General features: G+C 39.5%; 1 protein-coding gene across 1 annotated transcript in view; it reads right to left on the bottom strand.

The window, feature by feature from the left end:
• LOC145993939 (uncharacterized) overlaps positions 1-12,876 on the bottom strand; it is a 102,346-nt gene that overhangs the window by 9,049 nt on the left and 80,421 nt on the right. The window contains exons 14-16 of the mRNA XM_083129902.1: positions 9,135-9,348; positions 6,615-6,857; positions 4,963-5,074 (exon numbers count right to left, since the gene is read on the bottom strand). Of these exons, the coding sequence (XP_082986028.1) occupies positions 4,963-5,074; positions 6,615-6,857; positions 9,135-9,348 (569 nt within the window). The remainder of the gene's footprint in view (positions 1-4,962; positions 5,075-6,614; positions 6,858-9,134; positions 9,349-12,876) is intronic.

Raw genomic sequence — 12,876 nt, 5'->3', positions numbered from 1 at the left:
TCTCGACACTTTCATTACACACACTTGGATGTCTGGAACTCTTCCCTTTGCAGACACATCCAGTTGTTTGTCATTGTTTATTTAACCATTGACAATTGTTGTTATCAGATGGAGGATCACTTCCAAATCACCATCGAAAAGATCGCTGAACTCAAACAGCAGAACCACACCTTGCAAATTCGATTACACAAAAGGCCTTCTACTCGGCAGTCGCCATCTTGTAATACACTTACACTGTTGTGACTGATGGGAAATAAATTATAAGTGCTCAGGATAGCAAACTTCCACAGCCATTCTTATCGTACATGTGTGATATAAACAATCACCTTCGTCTGTTGCAATATACCAACTACTTGAAACCTGAATAATCATTTTGGAACATGCTGTATATACACCATCTGCAGTGTGCAGATGGCTGGGTCATGCCTCAGCCGAACTTGCATACTGTGTATGGTGGGTTATTGGGTTACCATGGTGAATGCAGGTATAGACCGACCACAAGGAAAAGAACCTTCAACAAGAAGTCTCCGTGCAGCTTTCCCTACCTCCGTTCAGCTCAAGCCATAAGAAAGCATGCTCCACTCTGCCCCTCCCTTCCATGATGGAGTACGGTGCACAAAAGTCGCGGGTCTGCGCAAGTTTTTTTGCTTGTGGTTTCACTATAACAGAGAATGATGGTTTGATTCTGGAGAGGGAGTCTGAGAAACGCCAGATGAAAATGAAGAAGATGAAAAAGAAGCGGAAGAAGACAAACAAGAAGGAGAAGAAGATGAATACGAAGAAGAAGAAGAAGAAGAATGAGAGTACCAGTCAGACATAAGAAAAGTTACCTTTTCTCATACGGTGTAGTTCATGAGTAATAAAAATCATAACTAACAAACAAAGTTTTTGTGACCCAGACATTGAGTTGCACCTGTTTCAAAGACTTCCATACCAGAAACATTTATTTTGCATGAACCTGAAGTACATACATGTCAACATACTGTGCACTATTGTATTTTTGTATTATTGTACGTGAAGCACATAAAGGGGACATGGAGGTAGGGTCCCACACATTCTACATAACAATTAGTTTTGGAGGTGATGTAATCAGCACCATCCTCCAGCTGTTTTTACCACCTTAGCGTTGCCACAGGTACCCATTTATTTGAGGCTGTGTGAACCCTAGACCCATTTAATGCAGGGACAAGACCTGAAAAATTCCAACAGATCAACCATCCAATGAATAACGACCGATTGTCTGCCCAAGACCAGGCTGGGATTCGAATCCGGGACTCCTGGCATTGTAGCATGCTGCACTATCACCAGCTCTTTAGAGGCTAGCTTTCTGTGGGTATGATGAGTTTGAGCCAAAATCAACATAAATTGATTGGTTGATTTGGTTCATTTTACTACACTTTTCTGCCAATTTCGCTCAATGCGAAGATGAGGATGAGTGATGAAAATTATGAGGGGAACACTCACAAAGAACACCAATGCCTAGGCAGGGATTCGAACCCAGGATCCCTATTGTCGTACCATGCTGTGCTAACCACTCCACCACAGAGGTCGGCTCCCAACATCAAGACTCCTCAGTACCATTTGTTGTTTTCACAAAGGACAAAGAATTTATTGTAGGAATTGATATTTTTGTCTATCAAAGTACACCATGTTGCAGCATGATGAACCCACTCACAATAGAAATTGTGGAACCAAGTCGTCGGTGTACGTGTAATGCTCTTACGGAAAGTGAAATTATAAAAGACACCACTATTTTTTGTTTTAAATATTTTTTTTAAATTCTTAACGTAACGAAATGTGTAGTTATATTTTGTATTTTTGTTATTTTACATCAAATTTCTGCCACTTTTTGGCTAATTGTAACAATGGGAATGAATATGATGATTAGATAAAATTGATGAAGGAACACTCGCAAAGAATACACATGCCCAGGCTGGGACTTAAAACTGTAACCTTGGTTAGATCAAAAGTTGCTTGGACACTGAGCTGGCTGTTACAAAACATATACAGAGTGTCCGAAAAGTGATGCAACCCTGCTTACGACCGTATAATGGAATAGCGAAACGGAATGAGAGGAAATGCTTTCTGCCAAGAGAATGCCCTGTATATTGGGAAAATTTAGAGAGACAAACATATGTAAGAACATGCATGTTTTAATAACACATAAGCAAAGTGTTGCCAAAGGCGGGAAATTTTTTTTTGCAAATCGTGTGTATTGATGCACAGAACTCACCGAGGTAAATTATTGCAACATTTCACAATACCAACGGACAATTTGGATGGCCATCTATTAATTTGACAGAAAAAGAACTCTGACGAAGTTTCAAAAACATTGCACAAGGAAGTAAATGGGCTGTTAAAAAAATCGATGTCTTCACAATATTACGAGGGACACTGGCAACACTGTTGCTGTCACGTGTCACTAACAGACGTGTTTCACCTCAGGCTAACACACTAAGGCACTTTCAACGACAAAGGAGAAAGTTGGTTATTCTCGAACATATGTAATAAATTGCATACATCTTGCAACCCTGAAATGTGGGTATCCCTACAAATTAGAGCAAATGTTCGAAGTATCCACCATTTTCTTGGATACATAAGTTTGTTCACTTGATCATGTTCTCAGATGCCTTCCTGAGGATTGCAGCACCGATATTATCAATTTCCTGTGTAATGTTTCGTTTCAGCTCCTCCAATGTTCTGGATCTCGTTTGGTATACTATCCCCTTTAAGTAACCCCACAGAAAAAATGTGCAGATGTTAAATTGGGCAAGCGACTGGGCCATAAATCCTTGGATGTTAGACGATCACCAAAATATTCTCTCCACATACGAAGAGATTCATTAGATGTATGGCAAGTTGCTCCATCTTGTTGTAGCCAAGCATCACGTTCGTCTTCTTCTAGGAGAGCAACGAATTGCATTATGAGATACCTGTACACAGCGGTATCCACTGTTGTCTCAAAGAATAACGGTCCCACAATACGACGTCGCGATATTCCACACCATACACCGATTTTCGGAGAGTGCAACTGATGTGGGTTTTCTGTCGCCCAATGCCTGGAATTTTGGCTGTTGACATACCCATCCAATTGAATCCAGGCTTCGTCGCTAAAAAAAAAACTTTATTCAGTACATTGACACCATTTTGTCGAACGAATGATTGAAACCAATGACAGTAACGCAACCGTGCCGGGACATCCACCACTTTCAATTCATGAACAACACGAACTATACGGGTAAAATTTCAATTTCTGTATAGCCTTGTGAGCAGTTGACTTGTGTAAGTCCAATTCTGAGGCGAGCTTCCGAACAGACTTTTGTGGCGACGTCACCATTCTTTGTTCAACATGCTGCAGAAAATCAGTTCCTAACACAGAAGGGTGCCCTGAACGTTGCCTGTCATGTACTGACCCAGTTTGGCGAAACCTTTGCACAAGACGAAAAATTGACGACTTATCTGAAAAGGGAGTAGTCGGAAACTTGGCACTAAATGCTTCTCTTACACCAGAATATGACGATGTTCGGATATATTCTTCAACAATAAACACTCTTTCCTGTGTAGAATATGGCATTTTGAAAACACACACACACACAACGTCAGCATAAGTACACACAATCTGAAATGCCATTTGCGGCAAACAGCAACCACCTAAGGCACAGAAAACATAACAATTGATACATGTTCTTCTGTACCCATATTTCAGGGTTGCAAGGTGTATGTAATTTATTGCATATGTTTGGGAATAACCAACTTTCTCCTTTGTCGTTACCTTGTTAGTGTGTTAGCTTGAGGTGAAACACATCTGTTAGTGACATGTGACAGCAACAGTGTTGCCAGTGTCCCTCGTAATATTGTGAAAACATCGATTTTTGGAACTTCGTCAAAGTTCTTTTTCTGTCAAATTCAATAGATGGCCATCCAAATTGTTCGTTGGTATTGTGAAATGTTTTACCTCGGTGAGTTCTGTGCATCAATACACACGATTTGCAAAAAAAACAAAAAAAATTCCGCCTTTGGCAACACTTTGTTTATTTGTTATTAAAACATGCATGTTCTTACATACGTTTGTCTCTCTAAATTCTCCCAATATTCAGGGCATTCTCTTGGCAGAAAGCATTTCTTCTCATTCCGTTTCGCTATTCCGTTATACGGTCGTAAGCACCGGGTTGCGTGACTTTTCGGACACTCTGTATATAGCAATAGCCAATTTCCCCAGTACTGTAGAAATCCCACAAAAATGTCTATTGGAAGTTACATTCGACTGCTCAAAAATGTCCACTCAAAAGATAGATGAAAGGATCCAACATTTAAATAACAGTAAGAAAACTCATCCCTTCATTGGACAGGACACATCAAATACAACACCTTGTAACAGAAAAGTATCTGTCTGTCAATCCAGACTAGTCCTAAAATGATAATGGAGAAATATGCCATATTTGGATACCAACTGCAACAAGTAAATCACAAATGTTTCAGACAGTGCACCATACAGCAGCAAACCTCATGGTGCTCGGCAAAATATAAACTGGTGCCAAGCAGTGAAGCACGAGGTCACTACATGTATAGTAGCAATGACCCCAAAATGGATAATAATCAGTTCCATAGATAAAGTACTTGCTTTGAATGTATTGAGTCATGTGTTCTGAAGACAAAGGTCCTAGGTTCGAACCCTGTCAAAGCATGGATGTATTATTTTCTGTGGCCCATTTTCATGTATTCATCATCAATCCTCATCCTCATTATTAACAAAAAAAGGTAGAAAAGTGATATAAAATAACCTACATAGAAATAAAATTTACATAAACAAATAACTTTGGACAGTTTAAGCTAATGGTGATTAGATTAAAACGTGATTAGATTAAATTAATGAAAGATTGGACCTGGACTGAACCTAAAACATTCTCTACATGGTCAGCCAGAGGCAGCAAACACACTGTTCAAGAAATAAAGCTAACTTACTTGTTTCCTCAGGCACAGATGGCGATGCGAGTAACTGGTCTAGAGGTACGAAGTCCTTCCTTCCCTGACTGGCATTTGGGTAGGGAGATGCCGACTCAACACTTTCAGAGCCCTTTAAAACGAAAGTTCAATATAGGTACATAGCCAATAAAATGTAATAATTAAGCTTGTTTTTATGCTTAAAGTTAAGTGTAGATGGATTCCGATACACGTGCAAATATTCCCACCAATACCGATACTACTAGTAAAATTGGGCACGGTAACAATTTCAATGTTAATATCTAAGTATTCCACTGAAACCATAATATGGTATGCGCCTAAATATACAGTACTGAAACTCGTGCATCTCGAATGCGGATGTGCGTTTGTCCAGCACCATGTGTTCTCAGTAGTGAAAAGGAAGTTGTGTTGTGCAGTTGGTGTTAGAAATTGGTCCCTTGACGAAGGAAAAAGTATTCATTTCATAGTTGAGTATCATTTCCACTCATGCAGAACTGGTCGTGAAGAGGGACCGAGTTTCAGTACTATATATTTTCGTGCATACTGTATATCTGTTTTCTTCCCTTATGACTATTCTGACATTCACACATGATATAATCAAAATTAGGGCTGATCCGATGTCGATGTATACGTTGGATACTTTTCTAGGATTTTGGCCACTCGCGGGATCTGCAAAAAAGCCATTATTCTGGAAGTTGTGCAAAATTAGAAGTTTCCATTCATTCTGTACGAATATAATGTGGGGGAAAAAAACTTAATTTTGTGATTTTTTAATTCTGGTGTAATTTTTGAATATATTAAACTAAAACTCTAGTAAATTGATGTTTATAATTGGAGAGAAATGCTCTCCCACTAATATTAATCTATCTTTTGAACTACTTTTAATTGTTACAATTTTCAAGAATCAGTATCGGTGAGAATCGGTAAGAGTATTGGTTCAACCCTGATTAAAATATTAGATATGACAGTAAAAATAATCTTACGCCATGCACTGGCAACATACTTGTTAAAAACAACACAAAACATTTTAGACTTTGCCCGAGCATTCGATTCCATCTCGGAATCATCGAAGGGGACACAGTTGAAGTTCTGGTGGCACTACTCACTGTGTCTGCCGGAAGATGTTGAGCTCTTGCAGTGTTGGTAAGTTCTTGTTTGTTGAGATTGGTGGCTGAGGAAGATGGGATTTAAGTTTGACTGTGTTGACATGATAAATAAAGATTTCCATATAAATTGTTGTTGAGATTATTTGTGTTTTTGATCATGTGTACACCTTTCTTAACATCACGTCCAGGTTTTCATTAGCCTGTGATTTTTGCTAAAGGCACAATAGTATTTTTCTGGGATACAATTTTGGAAAATGTACATGTTATATGTGCATAAATATGGTACATTATTTTGCTTAAAAAACAAATATCCCTGAACTTTGTGGTATTTGTTTTTAAGTACAAAATGTGAGGGAAAAGACCACAATTTGCATTTTATGACATGTTCACATTATTTTGCAATTTCGAATGCATGAAAATAGTGTTTAGAACCTGTCACTACATATACATAAACACCATTTTGCAACAATCAACATTTTGTGATATTATCACATTCATGAAAAATTAAGGTCCTTACTGATCCAACCAGGCACAAGTAATCCTTACCTCTCCATCCTCCCTTTCCAAAAGAGAAATTTCCAACTTTTCATCCGAAGGTGATTTGACAGGAATGAATGACCAGGAAGATGCTCCCACTGGTGCTGACTTCTCTGCACTTATTTTACTTTTTGGAATCTCTGGCTCCTCTTCCTTCTTGGGGACAGGATGCACCAACTTCACTTCCTGGAGTTCCTGCTTCAACACCAGAATCTCACTCTTATGCTGCTCCTGCAGTTCACTCATCTGATTCTATTGGGAGAAAAAAAACAACAGTTAAATATTATTGTAATTATTAGATGTGGACAAGTGAAGGTCACTTGAAAACATCTGTCCACTTCAAACCCACCAACCACATGCAGTACCTACTTCTCCAGTTCTCCGTTTTGCACCAAGAAAGTACGTAATCCCATTCACCAAGGCCCTCAGAGGGCAACACCTCAACACTGCCTACTGACAGAACTACAACAAGATTTGGTCAACTATGGATATCCTTCTACCCAGTCTCCATAGCATCTCCTCCCCAACAAAACCACTCACACACACACACACACACCCTACATGAGACTTGTTAGTGCACAGTGAGTTCCACGATAATGCATGGTTCCACATCGTAAATAGTGTTTCTAAATATCTCGTGAAAAACAACTAAATATCTCGTGAAAAACAATGTGAAGTATGTTCCTCATCCTTCCTATAGTGCAGATCTAGCTCCATGAGGTTTTTTTACCCCCAGTTTGAACAAACGACTTCACGGGATGCATTTTCCATCAGAAGCAGCAATGAAAGCTGCAGAGGAGATTCTGAAGGACCAATCAAAAAATTACTTTCAGCATGTATTTGAAGACTGGCAAAAATGGAACAAGTGCACTGCATACAATAGGGACTATTTTGAGAAATACCATCAAATTATGAGGATGAATAGGAATGTCGTCAAAAAGAAAATAATGATCACTCTTTATTGAACAGCCCTCGTACTTTAAAAATTCACACGGTCAAAGGCAAATTCACCCTCAATTCAAAAGGAACCTGCCACACTTAAAACCTCATCTGCAACATATGTGGTGGCTTTTACCTGGAGGAAACAAGCACAGCCCTCAACTTCAGGATCAACAGCCATCCCTCTTCCACCCAAAACCACTCCATCCTCCATATCTCCTTCAACGATTGCTCATCTGCTCTTTACCCCAATCCACCAACACCTCAGTACACCCCTGGCCTATAAGACCACTCCGTAACTTTCCAACTCACATCCCAGCCCCAACCAAATTCTATTTCCACACCCCATTTGCTCTTCCAATTACATCCAAAACACAACACACACACACACACACACACTGCCACTCATACACTTCGACAAGCCTGGCGAGAGAAGCACACTTTTTCAAGCTAACTGTCTTCACTCTTGGTCTGACAACCTTGCAGGTCCAATGCTTACTTCTATTTTCATCATGTTTTACTTACATCTGAGAGTTCAGTCTGCAGCTGACTTCCTTTCCTTAATGACCTCCTTCTAACAAAAGAAGCAGAACACCAAGGTCTTGGTGATCTTATAAATTCAAAACTAACTTTTGAAAATCACATCTCAACTGTCACAAAAAAGGCAATGCATATGTTAGTGCATATCTTAGGCCTACTGTACAGATTCACAGAAATTATTATAGAGCGACCACAAGGAAAAGAACCTTCGGCGAAAAGTCTCCGAGTACCTTTCCCCTCTTCCGTTCAGCTCAACCCATAAGGAAGCATTCTCCACTCTGCCCCTTCCCTCCATGCGAGAGTATGGTGCACAGGAGTCACAGACCTGCACAGGTTTTTTGCTTGTGGTTCCACAATAACCTGAAAGCACTTTCCATTTACTTCAAAACATTTGTGTCCCCTAATTCTATAACACTGTTCACCAATTTGGAACATGGCTGTCCATTCTCATACCTCCTAGATCAGCAGTTCTCAGCTTTTTCCTCTCAATCCTTCGATGTAAAATACCTGCTCTTGAGACACCTATCCAAGAGATATATGCTAGATGCATTCCAGATATGAAATGTCTATTAAGGTCATAAATAGAAACTTGAGTTGTAGCAACCCACTCCCTCAGAGTGTCTGGACATTAAACAGGAAGCAAGGGAACTTTCCACACTTTCCTAGACTCTCACTCGTACAATGTTTCTTATTCCATAGGTTACCAAAAAGATATACGTGCTTCAGCTCATATTCATCTTTTATCACAACTTACAAAATATTGTACATAAGTAATGCTATTGTGAAAAATGGTCTCTATTTATCTAGGAACTGTTTTCCTTTTGCTTTTAATTTTAACACTAGTCTACTGTTTTAATATTGTTTCTTTTAGGTTGAAAATGGCAAATATTTAAATAAATAAATAAATCCACTACCCACACATCCTCTATTTACACATATATTGCATCGGTCAAATTATAGGTAACTTTTACCAATACATTGATATGCCTGTACTGGCCAATAACAACAGGGCACTGATTAATCTGCCCTGTCTCTAACAAATAACCTTACCTGGTAATTTCGCTTGAGCATGCTCAACTGATTGTTATGCTGCTGGAGACTGTCTTGATGGCTCCTTTCTGCAGACTGCAGTTGCGATATTAAATCTTCGTTGTGCTTCAGGAGTCTCTCCTTCACAACAGTCAATTCATTACATTGTTGCTGGAATCGATCTCTCTCGTCCGTTAGTAATGTCTGCTCCAAAGTCAGTGCCTGAAGTTTAGTCCTGCAATATTCAATATCCACTGATCAGATTTTATATTTATTCATACAAAATTTGAAATGATACTTCTTTAAACCAATACTAAAACTTGAACACTGAAATAATTTGAAATTGTTTCTTACAATTGTTCGTGTCTCTACCAAAATAACATCCAAAATTCTTGACTTTTTCATGACCTATCTTTCCTCTTTCAGAACCTTTATTTAGGTAAAGTTGGACATTAGCAATTAAGAAAATGAATATATATTTAATGAAAACCCCTAGCAAAAGGCCAGTTAAGATGAAAACAGAAGCTGTATTTAACAAGAGAATTAGACTTGCATTATCTGTTAATGTATGCTCGACTGCATTTGGCAAGACTAGCGAGAGACTCACAGCCAGTATAAGCTTGCGTGGGCCTCGTGTTGTCATCCCTATATATTTGTGATTATCCCTTCATCCATCTTATCTTACTACTATTCATCTTCATCTTCACGATTAGCCAAAAGGGGCAAGAAAGTGAAGTAAATATACTAAATCAATCATTGTAATAGGTAAAAAATTCTTAACCACAAGTATACTTCATGGACTTTTAATTGACTTCTTTACCTACTTGTTGATTTCTTCATTTTTTCGTTACTTTCACGACTTTTCTGACTGGTAGACACCCTGTTGGCTCAGTCAGAAAACAATGAGACCGGCCATGTGAATAGAACACATTTCGCATTAGGGAAAAACCAAGTGTGGTTCACATAACTAGTGACTAGGGCTTAGCCGATTACAATGCTGATGTATTCATCTAGCGATACCAGCCAATACTTTTCCGGCATATTGGTCTTTCACGGGGTCCGCATTCATGCAGTCCAATTATCCTGAAAATTATGTAAAACTTGAACTTACTTTTCATTCTGCACCAATATTGCACGAAAAACTGTATTTTGTAATTATATAGCTTATACTTTAATATTCTGATGTAATTCTTGAATATTCTAAAGCAAATTCCTTGGTAAATGCATGCATATAATTGGAGAAGAATATTTACACATCAATATTAATTTTCAAGTATCGGTATCGGTATCAATTCAAAGTGGTATCGGCTCAACCCTACTAGTCACCTTTGTCAATTGCTAAGTGGAAGTGAAGAGTTCTGTCAGTTTGTGCCATGGGACAGGCAGTATTGCCCAGTAGTGTCGGGTGTAATGAGGACAAGTGAGGTGCTCTCGTGTTATTGTGTCATCACGGAACATGAATATCATGGACAATGGTGAACAACGTGGTTTCTGTGGAAAGATGGTGTTGACAACATCAGAGATTGTTAATATTTTATGGGCAGTGTGTGGAAATGATGCTCCTATACAAACAGCTGTCTTACATTGGGTGCTGGCTTTCAAGAATGGGAGTGAATGTGCGACCAAGGGAGTCAGTCTAGGATGTCCATGAATATCCTGAAACCCGATCATTGTTGGAATGGATTCTACACAGTGAAAAGATCAAAAGTGACAGGTGCTGTGATCAGCTTCATCATCTTTGTCAGAGAATTCAGCAAAGATGGCTGGGAATTGTGTGAAACACATGATATATTATATTTTTTTTAAAAAAAAAAAAATATAGCTATCAACGGATACCATTCAACTTCTAAGTTAAGTTTCACCTAAACAAGGGCTGATGAAATATACTTGTTTACCTAATAACTCCGAGAAATCTCATCATTGTGAGTTAGATATGGGAAATTATATTGATAAATTGAATTGTAACCAGGGTGGCCACTCTAGGACCATGATAAAATTCAAGTATAATTCCCAGTTTTCAAGGTGAACTTTCCAAAAATTCAAGGGTACAAGCAGGTGTTATCTCTATTTCAACCTTGTGTATTACTGCCTTTCACCACTCCCCCCCCCCCACCACACAAATATATTAACAATAAACATGATCTGTGTCATTCCAATGTATTTAAAAATTCTAAATCAAATCAATTAAATGGTATATATACAGGGTGTTACTAAAGTTCGTTTCCAATGCTTAGGAGGTGATTCTACAAGTGAAAAAATACACAAAAAAAAAAGTTCTTGTGACGAAATGCTGAAAATGGCACCCATTCAGAGTTATTGAAGTGGGGAAAAAGTGGGAAAATAATGTTTACAAGGAAATAGCGGCACAACGTCCAACCATATAACCGCGGCAAAGGGCTTTGCACAAAGAAATGCGGCATGCTCTATTCAAAAAAGCACATGGCAGATGTGTGAACTTGATGCACAAAGGATTTCCCAAAGGAAGGGAATGGGTCTGTTGAAGTCATGAGGGTAGGGAATAGTTTAGCGAGATGTGTTATTCACGGAAAGTGATATGTGGAGACTGACAACTAAGAAGAAAGCAAATATCCGTAGTGGACATCACCATTACGCAGAAAAACAAAGATGGTGGTGGTGCTGCGCTAGGTTGCATATGTGTTGACATGTTCACTGTGTGCAGAGTGGAGGTGCCGAGGGAACCACATCTCAGACGATGTTCAAATTGTCTGCCATTAACTTCCACGCAGAGATGACAATGCCGAATCAACGATTGTCTAGTGCGAGCAAACAACCTAGCGGTGTCTGCTATCGTCGCTGTGGCGACATTAATGTGTGCAACGAGATCCTCGGCAGACACGACAGGTGTTTCGTATACGAGGCATTTTATCTCTCCCCATAGAAAGAAGTCAACGGGAGTGATGTCCGCCGAACTTGCTGGCCACGGCACAGGCCCACCCCTACCAATACACTGATTGTGGAACAAGCTATTGAGGAAGTGACGCATATTTTGGTCGAAATGTGGTGGTGCATGTTGGAACCATAGTCCTTGCCTCAGTGCCAAGGGCACGTCCTCCAACAGTTCAGGCAAAACATTACGAAGAAATGCATGATATGTACCACCAGACAGGCAAACAGGGAAAATGTATGGCCCAATCAAATGGTCTTGCACTATCCCACACCACACATTAACCGCAAACGTGTGCTGATGGTGTGCCACAAGAATTCCATGTGGATTTCCAAAATCCCAAATGTAAATGTTTTTCCTATTGAACATGCCCGTTTTGGTGAACACCGCTTCATCGGTCCACAACACCCTGTTCACAAAATTCGGGATAGTTTCCAAAAACCATTGGCAAAACACCACACGTGGGTGAAAGTCCTGATGTAAAAGATCTTGTACCTTTTGGAGTTTGAAAGGGTACATACCCTTTCGGATAGGATGTCCCACACATTAACATGGGAGGTGTTGTGGGCACTGGCTATAGCGCACATAATGGTGTCAGGACGATCCCTGACAGCATTTAACACAGCAACTTCACATATCTGCCATGTGCTTTTTTGAATAGAGCATGCCACATTTCTTTGTGGAACGCCCTTAGCCAACAAGATCGCCAGACATCACTCCCCTGGACTTCTTTCTGTGGGAAGAGGTGAAACGCCTCGTATACAAAACACTTGTCGTGTCAGCCGAGGATCTCGTTGCACACATTAATGTTGCCACAGCGACGGTTGTTTGCTCGCACTAGATAATCGTTGATTCGGT

Source organism: Lepisma saccharinum, chromosome 10 (assembly GCF_977018435.1).
Source record: "Lepisma saccharinum chromosome 10, izLepSacc3.1, whole genome shotgun sequence".
Classification (NCBI taxonomy): Eukaryota; Metazoa; Arthropoda; class Insecta; order Zygentoma; family Lepismatidae; genus Lepisma; species Lepisma saccharinum.
This window is presented reverse-complemented; position numbering and strand designations above follow the sequence as displayed.